General features: G+C 52.3%; 1 protein-coding gene across 2 annotated transcripts; it reads right to left on the bottom strand.

The window, feature by feature from the left end:
* Positions 1–319: 319 nt before the first annotated feature.
* Positions 320–19180, bottom strand: NPR1 (natriuretic peptide receptor 1). 2 transcript variants are annotated; one of them, XM_053475355.1, is made up of 22 exons: positions 18203–19180; positions 11885–12084; positions 11086–11199; positions 10520–10655; positions 9033–9124; positions 8816–8951; positions 8066–8150; positions 7443–7563; positions 6303–6377; positions 6001–6078; positions 5121–5225; positions 4747–4818; positions 4395–4554; positions 4163–4318; positions 3788–3956; positions 3537–3683; positions 3007–3130; positions 2462–2530; positions 2190–2364; positions 1931–2029; positions 1368–1459; positions 320–1284 (listed from the first exon to the last, which is right to left on the bottom strand). In XM_053475355.1, the coding sequence occupies exons 1-22, from the start codon at positions 18903–18905 to the stop codon at positions 1222–1224; spliced, it is 3171 nt and encodes a 1056-aa protein (XP_053331330.1). In that variant the 5' UTR covers positions 18906–19180; the 3' UTR covers positions 320–1221. The 2 variants fall into 2 exon arrangements, 1 of the variants encoding a protein (XP_053331330.1); XR_008355528.1 differs by lacking the exons at positions 320–1284; positions 1368–1459; positions 1931–2029; positions 3007–3130 and having other exon boundaries at positions 2296–2364.
* Positions 19181–27055: the final 7875 nt, after the last annotated feature.

Raw genomic sequence — 27055 nt, 5'->3', positions numbered from 1 at the left:
CATGCACGGGGCGTCTGTGAACACCATGCACGCTCACCCATGGTCCCCAGCTAAAGGATGGAAATTTCCACCAGTATAAAACCAACCCCTTCCTCAAATACCCCACTGGGTGGGCTTTTAACGCCTTTTCCGATTTCTGGTCTCTCTGTGTGCCTTTGACCGGGGTCTCTGCGGGTTTTTTTGGAGGAGAAATGGCGCCCATGCGTTCGGGGGTATACTTTGTGGAAGATTCCCCTCTTGCCCCAATAACCCTCTTTCCACTGAGGGTCTCACCCCCAGAGTCCCCCTCTGCACCCCCCACGCACATAGATAACGCAGGACCATTTAGAAATCTTTATATCCGTACAATAAGGGAACGCGTTTCACATCTGTGGACTGTACACAGGAGCCATCTGCCAGTCTTTTGTGATGCCCGCATACCGCGTCCCCATTGGCTGGAAATCGTCCCGGTGAAGACGCAGGGGGCGGGGCCGCTCTTTTGATTGGTTTTGTACTTCCACAGCGTTCGTCGACACAAAGACAAAATAAACGGACATTATGAAGGCTTAGAACACCTGTCAAAAAAGGTGTCGTCTCCCCGACAACCGACAATTAACACAAAGAAAACAAGCGTAGCTGGGGGGAGGGGGGCACCGTCTCAAACCGCGCTGGCGCTGTGCGCTTTATGGTACGTTGGCTGTACAGTGTCTATACGGGACATAACCGCTATATTGGGTTTCATTCTAGCAGCCGGGCCGGTCCGTGGAGACCATGACCGCATCCAAATGCTTCTGAGACGAGGATGGAGTGTGAGTCGTACGCACGTTGCATGGAGACAATCGCACGTTACACAGACGTGGGGCAGGAAGGCAGTCATTTTGGGCACAATCTTCTGTCAAGTGGCATTTAATCTGAAGGGTTGAGGAAGGAGGAGGTTCACCTAGTTCTTGAATGACATGTTTCCACCAGGACCCCCTCTAGGTTGTCCATGTCCCGGGGCTGCTTAGTAGCACTCCGTGTAGTGTAGTGTAGTGTCCGCTCAGTGGCTGGGTTCACGTGGCAAGTAGGAGGTGACCTACTGCCTTAGTCCTGTGAGTCCACATCAAGTGGGTATTACGCCACATCCCCCTGTAGAGTCCTGGTTGGGTGATAAGGGCGTGGATGGACCTGTGAGTCTTACCCCAGAGGTAAAAGCACACTGAGGGGACGGATCGTCTGGGGGGGGGGTTGCAGGACCCAATGTCACCCACGAGTGCTGCTGCTCCTCTCCCCCTGCAGCCAATATGTCCGCACCTTTCCTTTACCCTATGGGAAGATACGAGGGGTCAGAGGTCATGTGGATTTAAAGTTGGATATGTAAAAGTCACATTGCAAACCACACAAGTTACCTTCATTTCCACATCTCCTCGCAGCTCCAGCTCAAAGCAGTTAAACTCCTCTAATACGTTCCTGGTGGCCGGAGAAACGTGGATTTTAAGAGCTATGGAAAGAAAAGACAAAATCATTTGTGGAATAGGAATCCACCTCTGGAGACACACAGAATAGGTTGTACGCCACGTGGCACCTCTGGAGACACACAGAAAAGGTTATACGCCACGTGGCACCTCTGGAGACACACAGAATAGGTTATACGCCACGTGGCACCTCTGGAGACACACAGAATAGGTTGTACGCCACGTGGCACCTCTGGAGACACACAGAATAGGTTGTACGCCATGTGGCACCTCTGGAGACACACAATAGGTTGTACGCCATGTGGCACCTCTGGAGACACACAGAATAGGTTATATGCCATGTGGCACCTCTGGAGACACACAGAATAGGTTATATGCCACGTGGCACCTCTGGAGACACACAATAGGTTGTACTCCACGTGGCACCTCTGGAGACTCAAGAGAAGTACAGTCAATGGGCAAACATATCATGTTATCGATAATATAGTAGCTCTCACCTTCTCCGTTAGATTCCATGCGCGACGCAGTATTCACAGTGTCCCCAAACAGACAATATCGTGGCATCTTCAGCCCCACTACCCCAGCACAGACCGGACCTGAGAGGTGACAGGAGAGAGTGAGCTCCGAGGGACATGGAATCCAGATCAAAGTTGGAGTTGGACAGGACATGGACTGGAAGCCCCTTCTATATCTAGAGACACCCTGCAGCCATGCAACAGTAATGGTCCACCCGCTCCATGGACTCCGACCCCTCACCTGTGTGGATCCCGATCCTGAGCCGCAGCTGCTGGTCAGGTCTGTGCCTGATTTTGAAGGTCTTTACAGCATCCAGGAGAGCGAGAGACATGCGGGCGATCTCACGGGCGTGGAGCTTGCCATTGCGGACTGGCAGACCAGAGACCACCATGTAGGCATCTCCTATTGTCTCCACCTGCAGAGAGACAACAAGACAGATGGCAGAGAGAGGCAAATGAGGGTGATGGGGGGGGGGATTCATAAAAAATAACACCAACGCAATGAGCACTCACCTTGTACACATCAAAATTGTCTATTATTGCATCAAAGCAGGTGTACAGGTCATTCAGTAAGGTCACCACCTGGAGGACAAAAATCTGGCATTAGTACTAACCTCTAGCCGAATGTTTAGCGAACCCAACATGGAGGGTCAGAGGGCAGTGAACCCAACATGGATGCTCAGGATGGGGCAGGTCAGAGGTCAGTGAACCCAACACTGAGGCTCAAGATGGGGCAGGTCAGAGGTCACTGAACCCAACATGGAGGCTCAGGATGTGGCATGTGAGAGGTCAGTGAACCCAACATGGAGACTCAGGATGGGGTAGACGAAAGGTTAGCGAACCCAATATGGAGGTTCAGAATGGGGCAGGATAAATGGTTAGCGAACCCATCATGGAAGCTTAGGATGGGGCAGGATAAATGGTTAGCGAACCCATCATGGAAGCTTAGGATGGGGCAGATCAGAGGTTAGTGAACGCGACATGGAGGCTCGGGATGGGGCAGGTGAATGGTTAGTGGTCTGATCATGGGGCACAGCATGTGATATGGCCAGAAGTACCTGCATAGGGGTGCTCTCTGCCGATAGCGCTGTAAACCCCACAATGTCACTGAAGTAAATGGTGACGCTGTCAAAAGCTTCGGCCTGTACAGTTTCCCCTCTCTTCAGCTGTTCGGCCACAGAGCTGGGGGTCAGGAGAGAGACGGCTGTGTGTTACAGGCAGCTGACAGTGAGGGCTACACGTTGGGGGTGAACCCCAGGAACCCCTGATTATCCTAGGCACTCATAACAGAACTACAGGGAGAAGAGACATGGCTACAATAGGTTTATAAATTCTGTGGGCCACACAGGTTCTACCAACAAGAGTGGCCTGGAACCATAGGTCTTCCAGGGTGGTAGGATGGAAGAGCACAGGGGTCTTCCAGGGTGGTGGGATGGAAGAGCGCAAGGGTGTGTCAGGGTGGTGGGATGAGACAGCACAGGGGTCTCTCAGGGTGGTGGGATGAGACAGCACAGGGGTCACTCATAGCAGTTAAGAAGGGAGAGTACATGTGGGGCAAGATAGCGCAGCATGGGCTACTCTCACTTACTGGGGCAGTATCTGGTAGAGCAGAGCCTCAGCTTTCCGTTTCTCCTCCAGGTAGGCCTGTGTTCTGTCCTCCACCAGCTCCTCGAGGTTATTAGCGTACTGCTCCATACGGCTCAGCAGGTTATCTAGAATATTGGAGCTGCTTTCCCTATGGGAAGAACAGGATTGAGAAGGTGAGTGACTGAGGGACAGTAGCAGGAGGGTAACCACAGTGGGGTGAAGGCAAACAGCCCACAGTCCTCTTTCTGGCACCTGTTGAACTTGCGCAGCTGCACTTTGATCTGGTTGAAGTCTGGCCGTTCTAAGGGGTCTTCCGCCCAGCATCGCTGCATGAGAACCTCCAGCTCCTGGATATGGCAATACAGGTTGGTGGAAGGTCTGAAGCTCGGCTTCTCTCGGCTCCGGACACGCTCGATGATCTCTACACAGAGAGGCCAGCGAGAATGAGACATCGGGAAGGACAGAAAAACAAGGGAGTCCACAAATAACAGGGAATAATGGAATGAGGGAAAGGTAAGTCGAATGGAACCGAGCAGGATGCGCAAGTTAGACAAAACCCGGAGGAAGCAAAAGTTTGGGAGACCTGGAGTGAGGCACAAGCCAGGAAAGGCTGGACACAGGACTGACCTTTTGGGCTATAATCTGCATTTTCTATGTAAAAGACCCCATTGCGCATGGCTATCTCCTGCAGTATGATCCCAAAGCTGTACACGTCTCCTTTCTGGGAGCCTTGCGCGGGAGAATTCTCCATTCGGAGCAGTTCAGGAGCAGTCCATAGCTTCTCTGTCAGATAGAATAGATGAGTGCTCGAGTACCGAGAGGCACCAACAGAAACACACAGGCACATTTCGGCACTCACTCGCAAAATATGCGTGGCTGTCCTCTGAGTCCAGAGCGCAGCGGAAGCTGGCCAGCCCGTAATCCGTGATCTTCAGAACGAAGCGGCTGTCCACCACGCAGTTCGAGGACTTGAGACTTCCGTGGGACACGATGACGCTGTTATGGAGGAAGAGCATCCCCTGCGGAGAGATTACGGCAGTGGAGAGTCCATGGGTTAGGGGGGAACGAGCAGAGCCATGGGGATAAATACAAGACGATAGGGAGTGGGAGAGAGAAGGGGAGGAGTGAGGAAGGGAAGACGGAGCAGAGGGAGCTCTACGTGATGGGCTGTCCAGGAGATTATAATGGAAAACCAACAAGGAGCTCGTTACCTTCACAATGTCGTTGGTTAGAGAGTATCGGAACATCCAGTCCAGGGTAATGCTTTCATTTTCCAAAATATCCTGTAAACACCAATGACAAACACGTTAAGGGGTCCCAAAGCATTAAGGGCCAGTGTGGACCCCTCGGGTACCTATGGCAGGGGCTTTTTTTATGGGGTACATGCATAACGGAAGGGTAACACAAGGAGTCTTCTGTAAATCCCTAAAGAATAATGAAGTCATTAATATTAGGGTGTTTAATCTGGATTACCGGGTAAACATAAGGTTGGCCATGTTTGTTCTAAATGAGAGTATAGGGAGTTTGTAGGAAGAGAGCTGTCGGGGTCGGTTTGGGGGTGTCGGGGCAACATGTATGCACCCACCTGCAGGCTTCCTCGGGGGCAGTACTCAGACAGGATGCAGATGTTGGGAGGGTCAATGCAGCACCCCACAAAGCGGGTGAGATGCTCGTTCTGCACGTCTCTCATCTGTAGGGGTAAAAGGGTAAAATTGGAGGGGTGGGGCAGAAAAAGGCACATCGTCAGCAATGGAGGTGGTGAGAGATCAGCTCCACAACCAATAGGGAGAAACATCACGGACGGCTAGTGTTTAACAAAGCCGCCCCCCAGCAGAGGGAGACGGAGAGAGGGGAGCAAAAAGAGAGAGCGAGATGGAGGGGCAGCAAGGGGTGGGAGAGAAGTGTCGGATCAAGGAGGGCTGAGAGATACAGAGAGGAAAGATGAAGGGAGCAGCAATCTCCCCTCCTGGACGTCTGGACGGTAGAGACATTACTGAAATGTCAGGGTAGGTTCTGACAGCAAATGACATTATCTAATGGAGTAAAGAGTCAGGGAGAGGCGCAGGGAATACTGGAAATGACAAATTAGAGGAGGAGGACTGTCAGAATGAACATTTTCTGGATGTATCTTTATGGCGACGGACCCCTTTAAGGTCAGGGTGGCGTGACACAGGAGTGGCACAGCTTACAGGGCGCATACGCACACATGTGAGGAGGCTGCGCGGAGTCCCCACTTGGGTTAAGTGGAGGACAGTCTGAGCTGCCACAAGCACGGACAATAAAGCCAGCTGTTTATGGGACTTTCTGCAAGGTCAGCGGCTTTTCCTGGGAGACAGAGCCAAGGATGTGTCCACAGAGATGGCTCCCAGGCGGCCATGGGAGGACCATGAGGCGTAATGAACGGGGCAGGGGGGGTAGGTTACAAAGATCACCCAGGGTGCAGCAGGAGGGGCAAAAATTCTTACATGTTTCAGCTCAAACAGGACCTTGCGAGTCAATTCAATGCGTTTGCGGTTTATATACTTAATGGCAACAATGTTACCCTGTAAAGAGAGAAGATAAAATATGGTTAATGCCAAGGTCACTGTGTCACAGCCAAGGTCACAGAGGGCATTATTGGCGTGAGACAGGTCAGGCCACAGAGACATAGTCTTTCTGGATACACGAGGTCGGGGTGTCCCGAGACTGGGGTCAAGGCCAGAGTCACAGTTGGATGGCTTTGAGAGGACGGAGGGTGAAGAAGACCATGGTGAAGCGATTGGGTTACCTTGTAGTACGCAGTCTTGGCATAAATCTGGAACTGCCCCTCGGTGGTGAGAAGGGAACCGTAGTTTGACCCCCTCTGGAGACAAAAGAAATGCAGAAACAGGTATATAAACACTTCACACAGCAATACTCTGCCCCCCTCTCCCGGTACCCAAAATCACATAGAAAGAGGGTCTCTCTAAAACATGACTCCACAGATCGAAAGGCACAAGAAGTGGAGAAGACAAGAGAAAGGCTGGGACGGAGGCTTGGGGTTCGCTGAGGCCATTTCAATATCACACAAAATTATTGGGACCACTCATGCTTCTCTGTAACACACAGTCACTCACGCTCACACACTCACGGACGCCCATGTGATGATCGCAGCCTCTGCCGGTGTGAGGGGAAACACCAGACTGATTCCCAAAGAAGACCCACCACGGGGTCACGGAGCCCCTCAAACATTTTATCTATTGCAACAGTCGGATGCCACAGACCATCAGGTGCCGAGCGGTGAGCCCGAATCCCCACAGATTTAAAAAACTCAGGAAAACAGAACAGAGAGAATCATGCCCAAGAAGCAAGCCAGGTGAGTCGCTGGATGGATTATAATCTCAGTTTATTACTGGATCATGACAGCAAAGCACAGCAGAGCATCACATATATTATACATGCCACGGCTTCCCCCACTGCTCACCGGACCTACAAAGCTAAAAAACAGCTCGCTGATTTCACCCTGCTGTCCCTTTATTACCTCCTCCGGTCCAGGTACCGGCGCGTTTCTCCTCTCTGTAACCTGACTAACGATACAGACCCCCTACGCCTCACATGGTCTGGAAACGCGAGGGCAGAGTTCATCCATGTAAAGGGTTTTCTTTCCCCATTATGTACATTTTTGATGATGTCCTAGCAATGGCTGACTAAACCGCGGAGTACTAGCAAACCTACCGAACCTCCTCGCGTCAGTCAACAGAATAAAATGACTCTGTTAGGCTTACAGGTCAGACAGAAGGAGAGATCGCTAGGCAGAGGGTGCGTGTGCCGGCGTATGCGGCTAGTCTCCTAAGCCTTATCACAGGGGGGTCTCAGCCTTCATTGTGAGGGTCCCCGAGCTGTGACAGGGGGAACTGCTCCCACTTTCAGGGCACTGTGATGTGGTTACCAGCGATAGGGTGAGCTTGCTGCCTGCCCTGCGCAGGTTCTTCTCCGTGTTGCTGGTTTGAATGTCCTCCCAACGGATTTTCCACAGCTCGGCCGCCAACTCTTTCTCCAAACGCAGCTTCCTGCGGGGACACACAATTACATTTATATATCGTCAACCAAGGACAGAAACAGATATTCGGTTTCCCCCACCCCTGTAGAATTTCACGATGGCAGAGGGCAGCTCATTAACTGCGGTGGAAGTGGCTGATAAGACTCTCTACGCCGCCTGCTAACTAAGCCCCGTCTAAGTCTGCCTTCATTATTCCGTCTCTGTTAAATCGACAGGAAGGGTCTAGGTCTTAGCTGTAGACTGCGCGCTTCAGAAAACCTCTCCCTATAATCCTCTTTCCTACTCTTGGTTGTGACAGCTGAAGTTAAACCTGCGATCCCATCCAATTACGACCTCAGCCCACCGCTCTCATGGAAACAAGGTGAGCGGGGTCCGCAAGCACCTAACAAGCTTTGCCATGATACACCAGCTGCTCTGGCCTCGCTCTCCTGAGTGCCCCCTTTCTCAATTAGCGGCTCCATAGCCGGGGAAGCTGGCAAACCCAAAAGCCCACCAACTGGGACTGGACGTACCTGTATATAAAGATGGAGGAAATGGTGATCGCCAGGAGGATGAAACACATAACGATGGAGGTTATCTCCAGGATGGAGAAGCTGGCTGCGAGAGACAACACAAAGGGAAACTTGGCAATATGAACAGTACATGAGTGTAAGAGACCAAACACCCGTTACAATGCACACCCGCTGCCTGCTAACACATACACGCCACCACTGTCTGCCAACACCTACACACCACCACTGCCTGCCAACACCTACACACCACCACTGCCTGCCAACACCTACACACCACCACTGCCTGCCAACACCTAACACACAACTCCTGCCTGTCAACACCTACACACCACCACTGCCTGCCAACACCTACACACCACCACTGCCTGCCAACACCTACACACCACCACTGCCTGCCAACACCTAACACACAACTCCTGCCTGTCAACACCTACACACCACCACTGCCTGCCAACACCTACACACCACCACTGCCTGCCAACACCTAACACACAACTCCTGCCTGTCAACACCTACACACCACCACTGCCTGCCAACACCTAACACACAACTGCTGCCTGCCAACACATACACACCACCACTGCCTGCCAACACCTAACACACAACTCCTGCCTGTCAACACATACACACCACCACTGCCTGCCAACACCTAACACACAAATGCTGCCTGTCAACACATACACCCCATCTGCCAACACACCATCCCAAAACACAACCACTGCCTGCCAACATGTTTCTGCTCTCATGTACCTTTCCTGCACTCTGGGTTGTCATTATCGAACCCACAGGGAGGGACGTCTCTTGGGATCTTTTTGCCCAGCCACTGGATCTCTCGCCCCCGCACAGGCCTGATGCTCCGCAGTGTCCCATTGTAATTTAACACGATCTGCATGCAGGACACAGTGAGTTACAGATTATCTGATGACAATATTTCCACCTATAGCTGGAGGAAGCGTCTGTTCCTCACCTGGAACTCCCCGCTTGGCTCGGACATCCCCCACAAGGAATAGTCATTCTCACGGTCGCCATTACTATCAATCTTCATGAATCCTGACACTCCTGTGACAGCAAGACAGTAGAATTACAGAGTATCCCTAATCACGCTGTGAATCAGTCACAGAGTATCCCTAATCACGCTGGGAGCTGGTAACGGAGTATCCCTAATCACGCTGGGAGCTGGTAACGGAGTATCCCTAATCACGCTGGGAGCTGGTAACAGAGTATCCCTAATCATGCTGGGAGCTGGTAATGGAGTATCCCTAATCATGCTGGGAGCTGGTAACGGAGTATCCCTAATCACGCTGGGAGCTGGTAACGGAGTATCCCTAATCACGCTGGGAGCTGGTAACGGAGTATCCCTAATCATGCTGGGAGCTGGTAACGGAGTATCCCTAATCATGCTGGGAGCTGGTAACGGAGTATCCCTAATCACGCTGGGAGCTGGTAACGGAGTATCCCTAATCACGCTGGGAGCTGGTAACGGAGTATCCCTAATCATGCTGGGAGCTGGTAACGGAGTATCCCTAATCATGCTGGGAGCTGGTAACGGAGTATCCCTAATCACGCTGAGAGGGGTAAACCCTCTGCGGTATCATATCCAAAGACAAGAATACGCGCCAGCTAATGTGGCCCAGTGGGCAACGAGATGCCGGTTAGATTGTCAGCTCCACAGGGCACTAATTTTTGGTTTGTAAATCTTTGGCAGCGGAATGAACGAGGTTGAGGTTTAGTGCGGAGGTGGCACATGTTTGTCTGTGTTTTCTGTGACAGTATAAACATTCCTCTCCTCTCATTAAGAAGCTGCTGTCACCCACCGAGGATGGCACGGAGCGGGGGAGGTATGGCTGCAAGTGACCCCCCACCTTCTATCCTTGATTCAGAGTAGCCGTGGGTGAAAGGACAGAAGGGACAATGGATAAATGAGGGAAGAGGGGAGAACAGAGACGAGACGGGTAATGAGAGTGTCTCCGTCTATAAACAGGCCTGGAGAAAATTTCTTTCAAAAGAACACAATGAAAAAAGCCAGGGTGGGAGCACGAGAGGAGAAGCAGACAGCGGCAGCTAAAAGATAAAGGCGATCATGTCCAGATTAACGTATCCGGGCAAAAAAAGAATGTAAAACATTAACAGGGAGTACAACAGGAATCAGATGGCGAAGAGGCAGGTATCAAAGGACTGGGGGCAAAAAGGCACCACAACAAGGCAGTCTGGGGTAGACAGGAGTGTCAGAAGTAAAGTCAACAGAAAATGAAACCGGCATTGGCACTGAGAGAAGGGACGGATCCGACACCTGAAGCCAGGGACATATTGGTGCGTTTTATTACAGAGTGGAGCGTTGGTGGTAGAAGTGGGATCCTGGGAAGGTTTATTCACTGCATGGTTGTGATTCTGTGAGCCTAGACTTCGGTTCCGCGGAACAAGCGACTTCTTGCACTTTTCTTGTAAAGCACTCACCGTAGAAGGTTCTATTCCACATGTGACTGGTTACCGCAGAGGCGTTCTTCATGCTGTAACCCTTGGCTCGTGTCTCATTGACCGCATGAGCGTACAGCATGACGCTGTCGTAGAAGGCAGCTGCTACAGTATTCATCTGCAAGCATAAGCATGATTAAACTTTGCACCTACACAACCCCATAAACATATCTTGACCGTTCTCTGAAAGCACCAAAGCGCCCGCGCACACGCACACCCGTTCCCTCGCACCCTCTTTGCCATACACCGATCCCTCAAAGCCGACATCCTCTTGCTAGATCAAGTCCTCGGTGATGTCTCTTTGTCTCGGGCTTGCAGCCAAGTAATGAAACAGTTCCCGCTGACGCACACAATTAATTTTCATGCCGGGTGGTGAAAAGATGGAGATCTCCCCTGCGCTCCGAGCAGCTAGGGGGCAGGGGGTCCTGGCACAGCAGGGAATGTCACGTACCGTGCTGGAAACCAGCAGTACAGAGAGGCAAAGGGCTGTAGAGACAGGGGGTGGTGTGTGAGCGACAGGTGCGACCTTCCCCCTTATCCCCACTTACCAAGGTGATCTCTGTCGAGTAGTTGAAGTACTCCTCGGCGTAACGCTTCAGGTCCCCCAGGAAGTCTTGATATTCAGGGTTGTCTGGCTCCTTGTAAGTGATAATCATCACTGCCTGACAGGGAGAGAGCATCTGTCAACAGGCATACTCAGTGCTGTTTTACAGACGTTACACCTTATAATTCAGCCGCTCCTGTCCCTGCTGGCAGGCCCCGGCTGCCGCCTGTCACTGCCGTGTGACACGGTGACAGCTCACACCTCGGAGGCAGCGCACAGTGCGAGTTCTGGCTGCCATGAGCCCAAATCGCTCCAGCTGCGCTCGGGGAAGCAGAAGTGCGTTATTGCACCCTATCCTGATATGAGCCAGGCCAAGGAGACAACCCATCCACATACTTCTCCTTTAATTCTGCCCCAAAGACCATTAAACCCCCTTCATTTAGAGCTTATGTGCTCTGTGGTTGCCCCTCATGCTGCTCTGAGTAGCGTCATGACAGGACAGCTCTGCCAGCCCGATAATGGAATACAATGCCGGCGCATAGATTCACCAACTACTGTCTTCTTTCATCTCCTGTCAGAGCAAATAAATTACAGCGACAGATACTTGGAGGGCCCTGGGGCCCCCGGAACAAACGCGCAGAGAAAGAGGCAAAAATAAAAAGAAACAAGGAGAGGAGTCACAGGACCTTAACATCACATCAACTATGTGAAAGCAACATCAGATCCCACCTCAAGGACGGACCTCCTCCATAAACACCAAGATATTTTGGGATAAGATAAGCTGGCAACAATGTTTTCTTTACCTTAAAAGCCTCTCTGGCTCTGGCATCCTCTGCGTCTCCTCTATACCAGGGTCGCTGCGGGTCGGGGAAGCTGGAGCCATGCAAACTGGCACCATAGACATCGATGTAGAAGAAGACATAGTCACCCGAGCACAGCCCGTGGCTAAGAGCGTGCAGCACGAGCTGGCGGAAAGTGTCTGGTGAGCAGCATAAGTAGATAACTGGAGGAGAGGAAGAGAAGATACCAGGTTAACACCTCAGTCATGCCCCCCCCCAAATGAAGACTGTGCTGTAAAAAGACACACAGAAAGAAGCATGTTTTAAATCTGGTGACCAAACAGAGACAAGGTTCCTCCACCAAGAACCATCATGGAAGGTTCCTTCACCCAGAGACCACCGTGAAAGGTTCCCCCACCCAAAGACCATTGTGGAAGGTTCCTCCACCCAGAGACCACCGTGAAAGGTTCCTCCACCCTGAGACCATCGTGGAAGGTTCTACCACCCAGAGATCCCAGTGGAAGGTTCCTCTACCCAGAGACACTTGTGGAAGGTTCTTCCACCCGACGACCCCAGTGGAAGGTTCCTCCACCCAAAAACCAGAAAGAAAAAGTTCCTCCACCCACAGACCCAAGAGAGACAAGGTACCTTCACTATGTGACCCTACAGAGCGACAGTTCCTCCAGTAATCCTCAAACACCAAGGGTCTCCCCATGCCAAAAACCGACCTCATTCCATGGAATGTCACCTTTAGCACAATTATTGTGCAATTATTGGAATCATGGAGACTGTGGAACCATCACAATCCCACATAATGACAAGTATATTTAAATGCAGCCTTAAGCCGTATAACATGACTTTCAGTTTAATTTGTGTCAATTTGCATAATTTTCTATTTTTATAACTGTTAAATTCAAGGAACTGGGCTTTCCATATGGCTGCCTTTATTTTTTCCCCATCTCCCCGGCAATCGATACGTCTTCACCGGAGGAGGAGGCGGTTCAACGGTTTTAATGAATTGACAATATAGAGAATCAACCACTGATGTGTCAGTAAATAACCAGGAGATTCTGGGAGAGAAGCGGGCAGCCCGGGTGGTGGTTTGGCGTGGGCGGGCCTTACCGAGACAAGATGGCTGCTTACCAACAGAGACTTTTTATACTTGGAATTTACACGAATTATAACTTTGGTGCAAAAACCCCCCATATTTACGGGAGATCATATTTCAGGAGCCCCAGAACCCTCTCAGATAATGCCAACCACTCCGTTGCCCAGACGGCCGCAAAGAGATGTCCTGTAGATGCTCAGCGGTAGTAACGACAGCTCTGCTGCTTCTTACTGCAGCTCCTAGAGCAGGACTCTGTATAAAAGGAAATGCAGGAGCACCAGATATGTCCTATGAGCAGCGCCACGGCCTTTAAAACGTGGCTTCCGGAGGCCGTTTTCACTGCTTGTTTTGAGCAGACGGGGAGAGATTGGGGCAATTTATCAATCGCCTTTACTGTTAGTACCGTTGGCTCATCCGCCTAAGAAGCCACAACGCAGTGGGTTTAATGAATACTTAACGCTGCTTGTCTCTGTGGCAAACCAGGGGTTAATAGGAAGGAAGTTAATTTATTGGCTAAAACCTCAGGCGCTGAACCTTTTACTCCCGAAGCCTGTCATATCTGATTTATTTTCTAAAGGAAGGATAGACGCCACGCAAGGATTACAACTTCACGGCGGGATTAATTAGAGTGCGGCTACACTTTATTAGAGCGCTGGTAAAAGGTCCGTTGGGGGAAGTCGGGTGGTTGCGGGGTGACGTTATTTATTTTGCTTATTTGTCCTTTGTATCAATAATCAGTTCAGGATTCAGTCATGTGCAGGTTATCTGAACAGGATTTAGGGGTGTAAGCTCTTCAGACACCCCCCCCATGCACCTGCCGTTTGGGTACCTACCAATCATAGGACCTTACTCACCCCTTGGTCTTCCCAAGTTCTGGTACCTACCAATCATAGGACCTTACTCACCCCCTGGTCTTCCCAAGTTCTGGTACCTACCAATCACAGGACCTTACTCACCCACTGATCCTACACAACCCGTCACCTACCAATCACAGGACCTTACTCACCTCCTGATCCTACACAACCCGTCACCTACCAATCACAGGACCTTACTCACCCACTGATCCTACACAACCCGTCACCTACCAATCACAGGACCTTACTCACCTCCTGATCCTACACAACCCGTCACCTACCAATCACAGGACCTTACTCACCCACTGATCCTACAGAACCCGTCACCTACCAATCACAGGACCTTACTCGCCCACTGATCCTACACAACCCGTCACCTACCAATCACAGGACCTTACTCACCTCCTGATCCTACACAACCCGTCACCTACCAATCGCAGGACCTTACTCACCTCCTGATCCTACACATCCCGGGTATCTACCAATCACAGGACCTTACTCACCTCCTGATCCTACACAACCCAGGTATCTACCAATCACAGGACCTTACTCACCTCCTGATCCTACATACTCTACTACCCACCAGGCAGATGGCTGAATGAAGCGTTGGTAGATGGAGTGTGTTTACCTTCATATTTATGGGACGCAGGACCGGTTTTGGGGTACTTTATAATCTTAAGGTTAATACAACTGCCTCAGAGGTAACTGTCAGCCCGCAGACCCTAGGGGCCACGCCTGGCCAGGGGCTCAGTTAAAGTACAAACAGCAATCATGTTTGGCTTATGAATAATACATGCACTGCAATCCCCCATTCATTACTTACACTTTCTCCTGCAGAGAGCTGCGTCACGGAGCCTACAGGGGGCAGGAGGGTATAATGTCAGGGTATCAGCTGCTGGCCCCAGGCAGGGCATCTCCCTCATGTCACACATAAAATGTACAGACATGCGTGGCGATCCCCCTTCTGCCACGGAGCGAGGGCAGCTCAGAGACCCCCATCCCACGAGACAGAGGGGACTCGGAGGTGACAAGTGTCTTAAATAACGGGACTGGAAATCCAATAGTATTTCACACCTGATCTACGGGAAGATTTCAGGAATGACCCAATTATACCCCTTCAGAGGGCAATGCCATAGCGGAACATATAAGGCTGGGGGCAGCCCACGGCACGTGTCACTTATACCTGTTTCGGGTGGCCCTGCGGGGTAATGAGAGTCTAATTAACACAAATAGATGAAAGCTAATGATGTTCGGAAAGCCTTGAGCCGTAAGGGTTATATCTGGCGTGCGCAGCCCGGATCCTGACACAGCAGGTCTCAGTAATATTCCACGGATGGTGGAAATGTACTGCTCCCTCCTCTCTCTCTGCCCCTTCTCCTGCCCTCAGCTGTGGTAGCCGGAGGCAACTGCCCCTGAGCACCTTAGCGACACTCGCTGACGTTCCTGATGGAGCAGGAGAGCTTCATACATCGTGCTGCAGCGGAAACCACGCAAAACAGCCACGAAGCCTGCCGTCAGGAACCTGAGCACCCGAGGGAGAGACCGCCGTGGCATCAAACATCAACGGACACCAATTATTTGTTCCACCCAAATGTCAAATAAAAGAGAGATGTATGTGATCTAAAATCTGTTCACTGAATGGATAGAGGCGTGTAGAGTGTGTGTTCGGGGGAAATTTTTTTGTCTGGGGTGTCCGTGGCATTGGGCAGTTAATGTGTCTGGGGTATAGGTGGGACGGGGCAGTTTAACTGCCACGTACACACGGACACCTAAACTGCCCCATCCCACCTATACCCCAGACACATTAACTGCCACGTACACCCGGACACCTAATGTGTCTGGGGTGTAGGTGGCACGGGGCAGTTTAGGTGTCCGGGTGTACGTGGCATGGGGTAGTTTAGGTGTCTGGGGTGTAGGTGGCACGGGGCAGTAAGCTGTGGCACTGAGTGGTTTGGTGGCCCAGCGTCCTTCACGGAGGCAGTTGATGGGTTAAGGGCCGTGGAATGTGCAGGGAGTACTTCCTCCTGCTGCCCTCAGTCTTCCCCAGGAAGAGGGGCTGGAAAGCGCGGCCACGGGGTAATTATTCGGCAGGCGCTTCCTTCCCGTGCGTGTGAGTGGAGGGGTCTCAGGGGTCTCCCTGCGTGGTTTTAGATCCCGTGTAGCTGGCGTGTCTGTGCGTGGCTCTACACACCGTACGCACATCCATGCAGCTCCTGCAGGCAGCCGCTTTGGTTACGGTACTCATGGCGTCTCCATCGCATTTCATTTACTGCCCCTTCATGCATGACTTTTGCCTCTCGAGGAGTGGGAGTGGGTACTTTGTGGGTGGCTCGTTCACTGTGGAATCTTCCTGCAATGTTGGAAAGGGTTAGCAGGGTTGGAATTGGCAGGTTCTGTGTGGGTTACCATAGTAACGATACTTTAGGTTCAATTAATGATATATAATCACGGATTTATGACACAAACACGGTGCACGTTTCACACTCACGGCTTTCCCGTGCCGGAATTCCGGAGGGCAGAGGCTGAGAGAGAACCATTCCGAGACCCCCATCCTGCTGGCCAGGCTGTACTCTGTACGCCATACCCCGCATCACGTTGGGATGGAGGTGCGGGAAGTATTTGAGCTTTGGGTAAAAATAACTTCCTTGTCGCAATCTCTCCCTCCATCTGCCGTCCGGAGCGCTGTATAAACAACCTATTGTTCCCAGACACAGGAGACTCGGGGAAGTTGGGATATATTTCATATGTGTGGAGAAAAAAAAACAGAGGAACATGTGAGCTCTGTACACGTGCGGAAGAGACCGGTGAGGTTTGGGGAGCTCTGTGCACGTGAAGAGACCGGTGAGGTTTGGGGGGCTCAGTGCACGTGAAGAGACCGGTGAGGTTTGGGGGGCTCAGTGCACGTGAAGAGACCGGTGAGGTTTGGGGGGCTCAGTGCACGTGAAGAGACCGGTGAGGTTTGGGGGGCTCAGTGCACGTGAAGAGACCGGTGAGGTTTGGGGGGCTCAGTGCACGTGAAGAGACCGGTGAGGTTTGGGGGGCTCAGTGCACGTGAAGAGACCGGTGAGGTTTGGGGGGCTCATTGCACGTGAAGAGACCGGTGAGGTTTGGGGGACTCTGTGCACGTGAAGAGACCGGTGAGGTTTGGGGGGCTCTGTGCACGTGAAGAGACCGGTGAGGTTTGGGGGGCTCTGTGCACGTGAAGAGACCGGTGAGGTTTGGGGGGCTCTGTGCACGTGAAGAGACCGGTGAGGTTTGGGGGGCTCTGTGCACGTGGGGAGACCGGTGAGGTTTGGGGGGCTCTGTGCACGTGAAGAGACCGGTGAGGTTTGGGGGGCTCTGTGCACGTGAAGACACCGGTGAGGTTTGGGGGGCTCTGTGCACGTGGGGAGACCGGTGAGGTTTGGGGGGCTCTGTGCACGTGAAGAGACCGGTGAGGTTTGTGCACATAGAGAAGAGACTTGTAAGGTTTGGAAATCACAGCCTCTCAATGGTTCGGCTGAAGATTAGCCGAAGCTGGAGATACCTTTGTTGAAGCCGAGAGAGAGCTGGATGAGTAAAGACGGGGGGTAACTATAATGTGTAACTGGCATGCTGCCCGCAGTCTCTGTGCCGCTCACCCCTATACCCAGATGCCGGGCGTCAGAAGATGGCTGCCGGGCTCTCTGGTTACTCATTCACCGGACCTGTTTTTATTAAATCTGGCCGAGAGGAGAGGGGGGGATTTCTGCACGTTAACCATTTAAAGGCACCAGAGGGAGCCGGTAACGCCAGGGGGATGAACACCTCTGGCACCCAACAGGTTAAACTGAATTCACAGCCACTCAGTGGAGGGAAGTTCCCACTCGCACCAAGAACACTCGGCGTACGTCCTGCCCTCGCCTGCGTGGAGATCACCGCTGGATCCCAAAAGAGATTTCACAATCACAGCCCTGCCCCCCACCATATATTACCCCTACACCGATGGGGCGCTAATAAAAAAAAAGACTGCCCCCACCCACCCAGAGCACAACCCCTTCCGAAACAATGTGCCGCAATCCACAACAGCGACAAGTATCACCACCTTCAAACAAGTGACATACTGTGCACCGCTATACACTGTATGAGACTCTAACCCAAACTTCAGCCACATACCCCTATGGCCATCAATGGTTTAAGTGGCAGTTTCTGAAGGCCCCCCCCCAAGAGACCAGACCCCAAATCATTAAAAAGCCACCAATTTTATCCTTCAAAGCATAAATACAGCGAAAAGACTCTTAAATAAAATGTTACGTTCCTGTCTGGGGTAGGGGGGGTATCTAGTTTGGGACTGCTGCCCTCCTGCCACCCGCTCCCCCTCCCTTTCTATGCTGGCTCCTGCCCCGACCGGGTCTCACTTACTGCGTCCCTTCTGCTTGATGTCCTGGATGTAGGAGGTGTAGTTGGTGAGCTCCAGTTCCTTGAACTGCATATCGACCACGGTCAAGTTATTGAACTTGGGCAGCTCCACGTAGAGTCCTTCCATGGTGAAGTAGCAGGGACGGTCGTCCACCTTGTCGTCCGTGTAGACCACCATGGCCCTGCTGGTCCAGTTGAACTGCTGGTGGATCTGAGCCACAAACTGGCCGAGCTTGGTGTAGATGGGTCCGGTCCTCGTGGTGAACCTGTATTCCTCGACCTTCTCCCCAAAGCCGTAGGCGGCGGCCCCGGCGGTGATAAGCGGTACCCTCCAGTGCCCGGTGAAGCGCCCCACCGGAGCGGCTGAGTACATGCACCCGGGGCCCAGAAAGACCTCGGGGCGGTAGGTGAACTGGAGGTCGACCGCTACCAGGGGGGCAGAGGCGTCTGAGCAGTTGCCTTGCTTGTTCTCGCTGTTTCCGTGGTGGAAAAGGACGCGGAGGTCCGGGAGAAGAGACGGGTCGGCGTTGATCCTGTCCACGGCCAGCCGGATAGCCGGCCCCACTCTCGGCCAAGCCCAGGGGTACGCTGTGTTTTTTTCCGGGAGGACCACGGCCATGGTGAGATTGCCTCTCTTCCTGTCAGCTCTGGCTCCTTGGCAGCTCAGCCATCCCAAGAGCAGGAGCAGCACCCAACTTCCACACATGGTGCCCGTCTTCAGCGGACCCTCATCGTCCTGCCGCGCGTACGTGTACGAGAACCCCGACGTTATCTCCCAAACGGTGGGGTCTTCTGCACGGCAATCCCCCCACCACCACCAGCAGCAGCACCCGGCAGAGATCCTTCCAGCCTCCTGCTGCTGTGGACTTGAGTCAGGCTCTCCGTGTTGCGAGTCGTCTTATTGAGATGGATCCAGGCGCTGGTTAATCATCTCTCCGCCTGCGTGTGTAGAGAGAGCGAGCCTCGCTCAGAGACATTAGCTTCCCGCTGTTGGAAGTGAGTGAAGTACAGGATTGGTATCATCTGGAGGCAGGGTCAGCCTTTCCTTCCCCTGACTCAATGACAAAAGGGCTGTTATCGTAAGCCCTGTTTGTTAACTCTTCCTCTCCTCCACAAAGTGGTATTAAGCAACCGCGCGACCGCGGGGCCAACTCGTCTCTACTTTCTTTCCAAATGGATCTCTTGAAAATCCACGGGGGGCTATTAGCGGAGGTGCGGGGGATGCGCTCACTCTAACCCTGAAAGTTGGAGGGCTCCCAGAAATGTATTGGAGAGCGGGACCCTGCGGATTTGGCTAATTCAGAGCAGCAAATATTTATCCCGTTACTCTGGAAATTGGTGGGAGCGAGAAAATCAGGAGAAAATCCCAAAAAAAGATTTTAAAAAATAATTTAAAAAACACCCCCTTTGGCAGGTGAATCCAGTGTGTGTGGGGGGTATCTGCCAGGAAACCAGCAGATAGTGAGGGGTGAGTGGGGAGAGCACAGAGAAACTGAAGGAAAGGGGAAGACAATAAGGTGCAAAGGGGGCACGAGACAGGTAGATGGTGGGGAGGGGGCGCGAGACAGGTAGATGGTGGGGAGGGGGCGCGAGACAGGTAGATGGTGGGGAGGGGGCGCGAGACAGGTAGATGGTGGGGAGGGGGCGCGAGACAGGTAGATGGTGGGGAGGGGGCGCGAGACAGGTAGATGGTGGGGAGGGGGCGCGAGACAGGTAGATGGTGGGGAGGGGGCGCGAGACAGGTAGATGGTGGGGAGGGGGCGCGAGACAGGTAGATGGTGGGGAGGGGGCGCGAGACAGGTAGATGGTGGGGAGGGGGCGCGAGACAGGTAGATGGTGGGGAGGGGGCGCGAGACAGGTAGATGGTGGGGAGGGGGCGCGAGACAGGTAGATGGTGGGGAGGGGCAGAAAGACCCGGGTAAAAGAATCACTGAATGGAATAGTGGGGTGATGGGGGGAAGGCAAGGCTATTAAGAAAGAGGGCAGGATTATGGGTAATAGAGGAGTAAAATATGCCGGGGGGGCAGAGAGGAATAGGGGGCTAAAGGATATATTTGATACAATAAGAGTGTGTGAGGGGGAGAGGGATACGGAGGTGCTCGGTGTGGAGAGAAAGCCCTCAGTGTGTGTGTGAGAGGAAAATGTGACATTGGAGGGGTTTGTGTGTGTGAGTGATTGCGTAGAACTGTGTGCGTGTAGCACTGTGTGTGGTTGTGTAGGGCTATGTGTGTGTGATTGTGTAGAGCTGTGTGTGTGATTGTGTAGGGTTGTGTGTGTGGTTGTGTAAGGCTATGTTTGTGATTGTTTAGCATTGTGTGTGGTTGTGTAAGCCTGTGTGTGTGTGATTGTGTAGCTGTGTGAGTGTAGCACTGTGTATGATTGTGTAGCTGTGTGTATGATTGTGATGGCTGTGTGTGTGGTTGTGTAGCACTGTGTGTGTGGTTGTGTAGCGCTGTGTGTGTGTGGTTGTGTAGCGCTGTGTGTGTGGTTGTGTAGCGCTGTGTGTGTGGTTGTGTAGCGCTGTGTGTGTGGTTGTGTAGCTGTGTTGATTGTAACATGGACAATTAGCTGACATTGCCCAAACAAAACTTCCTGTTACCCCGAAATAAACACCCCCTGCCCTTCCTGGCTCCTGCTGGTCACCCCACTGCGTGTTATCTGCCCCTCTCACCCGCGCACTCCCTACACCCCCATTGGAGAGGCGGACGGCTCTGGATCATTCCGGATCAGATTGAGAGGCAGCGACGCAGGGCTGCGCCTGCCAGCAGCGGATCCCGTTCCCACATTTATTACGCCTGATAAGCGCGTAATTACCCCGCTGTCCTGGGACTGTAACTGCCCCGCCGCTTCAGTGTGATTAATTTACACCCCCTCGCCCATCGCTGCATCGCTTTACTGCAGCAACTCATCAAAATAAAGCAGACATAGGCATGCGGGTGAAAAGCGGGTCACCCAACACCTGCCCTCCACCACCCCAGCCGGGACAACACCAACGGATCAACAACTCTATCTAATGCTCATTTAAACACAGAGCGGCAACAACCCACCGGGGGAGACGGCTCCCATTAACACAGTGTCCCATCCGTCACTGCAGAATTAGTGTCTGCGCATGCATACAGAACAATCACCCCCCAGAAGGAGCCCCCCGGGCCACAGCCAGACCATAATAACAATGAAAAAAGAATAAAAAAAGTAATAATAATCTTCAGACTGTAAGCTCTTCAGGTCAGGGGACTGGAGATATCCAGCTATTCCCAGTTTAACTGGTTTCCAGAATCTAACCGGACCAACGAGACTTAGCCGGGGAATGGTTAATGCCTTCCTGCCCCGAGCTATTGATCTATATGCGGTGCAGCTGGGACTCACTTTGCCCTCTCTGGCAGGGAAGGGGTGTCGGGGCAGGACAGTGTTTCCCCCTCCCTGCCCCGCAGGACGGGAACTTGTGCCCCAGAAGTAAGTATTGTTTGTGAGCTCTGTCTTCCCGGAGTGACGCTCAGGATGTGGAGTAAGGAAACGGCTGACAATAAATTACCCGCACGCTCACAAACAGCGCGTGTATCGGGGACACGGGGGGCAGCCTGGCACAACATACGCAGGGGATCCACCATCAGAATGCCTGCGCTGCCCCCTACTGGGACACACAGGACACGCAACACGGGAAGCGGGAGCTGCGGAGAGACAGCGCGGTTACAGGGGAGAGACAGCAGGGTTAAGGGGGGGAGAGACTGCAGGGTTAAGGGGGGGAGAGACTGCAGGGTTACAGGGGAGAGACAGCAGGGTTAAGGGGGGGAGAGACTGCAGGGTTAAGGGGGGGAGAGACTGCAGGGTTACGGGGGAGAGACTGCGGGGTTACGGGGTTACTGAGATGAGGCGGCAGTGGCGGAGGGGCAGGGGGTGGCAGCGCTGTATAAACGGGGTTAATTGGCGCAGATCCTGCTCCGTATTGCGGTGACATTTAGGCAGCCGGAGAGTATAAAGGTGTTGCTGTTGTGAGCGCTCTGTCCTCGCTGGTTAAACACGTTCTCCTGCGAGAGACGCCAAGAAACAGATGCAAGAAAAACATCCCCGCTCCCTGCACACCCTGCGATTAACCCGCGTGCCACCGCAGCGCACCAACAACCTTCACTGGCCCCGTCAGCGGCAGAAGAGAGCTAACCTTTGAGACGTGACACCCCGTAGGACAGTCTCCCCAAGCGAGACGTCCAGTAGGACAGTCTCCCCAAGCGAGACGCCCCGTAGGACAGTCTCCCCAAGCGAGACGCCCCGTAGGACAGTCTCCCCAAGCGAGACGCCCCGTAGGACAGTCTCCCCAAGCGAGACGCCCCGTAGGACAGTCTCCCCAAGCGAGACGCCCCGTAGGACAGTCTCCCCAAGCGAGACGCCCCGTAGGACAGTCTCCCCAAGCGAGACGCCCCGTAGGACAGTCTCCCCAAGCGAGACGCCCCGTAGCACAGTCTCCCCAAGCGAGACGCCCCGTAGGACAGTCTCCCCAAGCGAGACGCCCCGTAGCACAGTCTCCCCAAGCGAGACGCCCCGTAGGACAGTCTCCCCAAGCGAGACACCCAGTAGGACAGTCTCCCCAAGCGAGACACCCAGTAGGACAGTCTCCCCAAGCGAGACGCCCCGTAGGACAGTCTCCCCAAGCGAGACGCCCCGTAGGACAGTCTCCCCAAGCGAGACGCCCCGTAGGACAGTCTCCCCAAGCGAGGCGCCCCGTAGGACAGTCTCCCCAAGCGAGACGCCCCGTAGCACAGTCTCCCCAAGCGAGACGCCCCGTAGGACAGTCTCCTCAAGCGAGACGCCCCGTAGGACAGTCTCCCCAAGCGAGACGCCCCGTAGGACAGTCTCTGAAGCGACCGTCCTTTCTTGGAGAGAATCTCAAACTCTATCTGTTTGGAAAAGGAAATTAAAACACACAATCTGGACGGGATCTTAAAACTCCAGGATGGAAAAATAAAAGACCTAGCATGGCCCCCATGGACGGCACCAACAGGCAGGGTGTTTAAAGAGCTCGTGTAAATCAAGCCAGCTGGGAGGCGATTCCCTGTATCTTGGAAATAATTATAATAAACACAGCAGTGACCCCGGGGGGACACTATCGGCACTCCGGGGCCACACATTCTGGCGGGTAGGAGTCTGGTTGGCGGGAGGTTTAGGGGAGACAGATCGCTTCACTGAGCAGAACAATTTGTGCCTCGGCTGAGCGGTGATAAGTCGCACGGCATCCGTCAGGCATATAAAGCAGGGGAGGACGTGCAGGGGGTTTAACCAGCAAACTGCGGGGGCAAATGTGCCGCCACCGGCTCAATAAAAGGGCAGAAACCTAAATCCGCCGTACGCCTGCCGCCCCCTCCCAGCATCCCATTTCCCCAGCGCTGTGAACCTGATCCCACTTCTACCACCAATATATGTTATTAGTGATGACACGCCCCGCGCTCCCGCGTGATCGGATTCACTCCGTCGCATTAGCACTACTTCCCTTCCCAACTAATAGAATTCCCGCATGTAATCACCAGCATTCATCACGTGCCCGCCGCGCACGCACATCCCTTAATGCCATCGCGTTCTCAGCATGCCAATTAATATCAGCTGGGGGGCCGCTGCTTCTGCCGCCGATTGCCCCCATGCAATGAAAATGAATAGTTTTGCCCTAAAACCATTTCCTGCCCAAACGCACATATTCCCATAGAAACATGCACAAGCCGCGCATGGTTTACATTCACTCGCTGTATTTGCCTCTTCTGCTGGGAGGCTGTTCCACTCAACCACCGCCCTGGCAGTAAAGTAATATTTCCATACATCACACCATGTCAGCAATGAGTTTGAACTCTCCCCCAAGAGGAGGCATAAGAGGGTCAACACCAAAAACCCCCCACATCTGTATAAAACAAAATACATTAAAAGTAACAGAGCAAACAGCCAGGTTATAAAGTGTCGCAGGTCTACTTAGTGCAGTGTCTGTACTGACACACGTGTGGAGGCGGAAGCCACGCGCTAACAAATGGCTTTGAGATCAATCGTCAGAGTTATTGTCTGGTGACGCTCACGCAGAATGATAAATTCTCCCGACGCCACGCCGGGTGTCACCAGGCTGCTTTCATTCATCCACTCAAGCCTCTCTATCTGAGCGAGAATCTCTCAGCTCGCCTCGCACGCCACAGACTCCGCGGCCCGGCCATTAATAATAACGAGCGTATCCGGGGGGCGGTGAGATAAGACCCGGCGCGCGATCCGATACGGAAATACCGGCTCTTCATTAGAGGAGATTTATACGGCGCCGATTAACATACATTATACATACATTACAGAGAGGCATGCGTGACATCGGCAGCACCTATACACGCCTCCTATCTACATGATATGCCTGTGATATAATACATAGCGTGGTGTCACATTGCATTTATAAAGCGTGAACATTAATATTAACGTGTGAAGACAGACTGGTCCTGCTCCTAGGAGCTTACTATCTATTAGAATGCGTGCCGTTTCATACATGGCCGTGTAAGCGTTCCTTTTCATATAATCTTACCTGCCGCTGCTCGGCTGCGCTCCGAAGTCTCAGGCTAGTGGGAGGAAGGAGAGTTTCCTGCAAGAAAGAAATTGAAATATTTCAAGTTGGTCGTGACGTCTCACAAACACCACCCTGAAAAGGAACCCCTCTAAGGCAGCATTAATAAAATAATCCCCTCTTGGGATGCCCCACCTGCCTCGGCACCTGGCGTATACAGGAGCGTAACTAGAAACCACAGAAACTCAGTGTAATCATTTCCAACGGGCCCCCAAACAATATGTTCCACAGTACCACATTTGGCCCCAAACAGCTTATCAGTGCCACCCAAACAGCCTGACTGTGCCATCTTTGCTCCAAGATGGTCAGTGCCCCCAAACATTTATCTGTGCCTTCTTTGCCCCCCCCCCTTCCAACAAATGTAAACATGCTAACACACATACATTTGCTTATCCATACACTTACTCATACTAATACACATGCACACACACACGTATAAATATATATATATACACACATCCATGCTAGAACACAAATCCCTACATATGCATGTAAACAATTTTACATATCGATTCACTGTCACATATATAGATGTACATAGACATTTATGCTCACATACACGTATACAGACATTCATGCTGACACACACGTATACATAGACATTCATGCTCACACACACGTATACAGAAATTCATGCTGACACACACTTATACATAGACATTCATGCTGACACACACGTATACATAGACATTCATGCTCACACGTTCATCTTCTGATTAGGCCTCCCAGGGATCCCGATTTCTGTAAATAGGTCAGATGTTATCGTAAAGCATTGCTTTACACCAATCACGGAACAGTCAGTTCCATCGGACTAATAAATCAGTATTCATGCAGCGCCGCTCCACAAGCTGCGTGCCATAACTCACGCGTCGGCTGGCTGATTGTGATGAGAGCACCGATAACGGCAATACTAAAAATCACCCTGTATTAGGGTGAGACGCGATCGAAACAGATGGGGGTCTGGAAAGGACGAGCTCTTCAAACCCCATACCCAGCTTAAGTTAATATTGGGTCATGTTTTATTTGGAAAGCTGGTATGGGTAGCTGCTGTGAATTGCACCCCCTCGCTTTCTGTATGCGTTCAGAAATCATGTAAAATTCCAAACGTTTGTTCTGGTGACGCCTCATTATTATTTGTTTTACAAAGTGCCGCCGTATTCCGTAGCGCCACACAACGGCTTTATCCAATGTTTGAACGCTGCTGATCTTCTACCCTGGGGGTCTCGGCCGCATCCCAACTTTTTGCACTTGGGGACTTAAGTGTTACAGCTAAACAGAGCTGGAATGAGCCATACATGGTAGGGGCTGCCTTACACCTCAGGCATCTGACCTCTAAATCCCCCCAAACAGAGCAGCTTTCAGGATCTACACGGATGGCCGGAGGTAGACGACCAGGGCAGGGAACAGGGTCTTCCTATGTAGATATAACCTTACACTTTATCCCGATTCCCTGGTCAGGATCATGGCCAGTAAAAGGGCTTCTCAGTCAGTGAAATATATGCACTCTCCGGCCGTGATCCTATTATTTTAACACAAGGAGCCAGCTACCGGCAGGGGCCACGGGTGATGTTAGGTAGCCCGCCAGTGTATGGCTACGAGAGGCTCCCACCCCATGTGGCAGCTACATTTATTCATTACAATACATTCTAAAGCAATAATAGGCGAGAGCAGATCGCGCCCGCTCCGAAACACTCTTTAATGAGCGTGATTGCCCGAGACCAGTAAATGCACAATTTTCTACAAACTACCATGGAAACGGCTCAGCCGAGTGCGTTTAACGCTGCATTACCGGAACCCCTGCTCCCTCCGCCAAGGTGAACGCAGCCTGCGATACAGCCACGACCCGGCAAATGAATAGAGCAAAAGCACAAGAAAACCCAACAGCAGGGGTGGTTTATATCTTCAGATTAGGCCGAGGAAAAAAAGGCAAACCAGTCTGCCTCCCAACATGGGTAACAAGCAAATTAACCCCCGAAACCCTGACATTACCCATTCGCTGGCTCTTGAACTCAGATTAGGTCTCGGTTTGATATTAAAAAACACGTCAGACCGTCTGTTCATTTCGTATGACAATCCTGCCACATCAGAGAAGACCGCGAAGAGATTATAAAACCGCCGATGGAACCGCCAGCTCATACCAGTGCCGGCAGATCTGTCAGGGTTCTGCTCGGTCACAAGCGCACCTTGTTATTAAGATTTATCAGTGCACGGTATAAGCGTGATTTATATATCGTAACCAAATCCCACAAAAATACTGTTACAGACAAGAAAAAACAGATATGCAAAGG

Source organism: Spea bombifrons, chromosome 9 (assembly GCF_027358695.1).
Source record: "Spea bombifrons isolate aSpeBom1 chromosome 9, aSpeBom1.2.pri, whole genome shotgun sequence".
Lineage (NCBI taxonomy): Eukaryota > Metazoa > Chordata > Amphibia > Anura > Pelobatidae > Spea > Spea bombifrons.
This window is presented reverse-complemented; position numbering and strand designations above follow the sequence as displayed.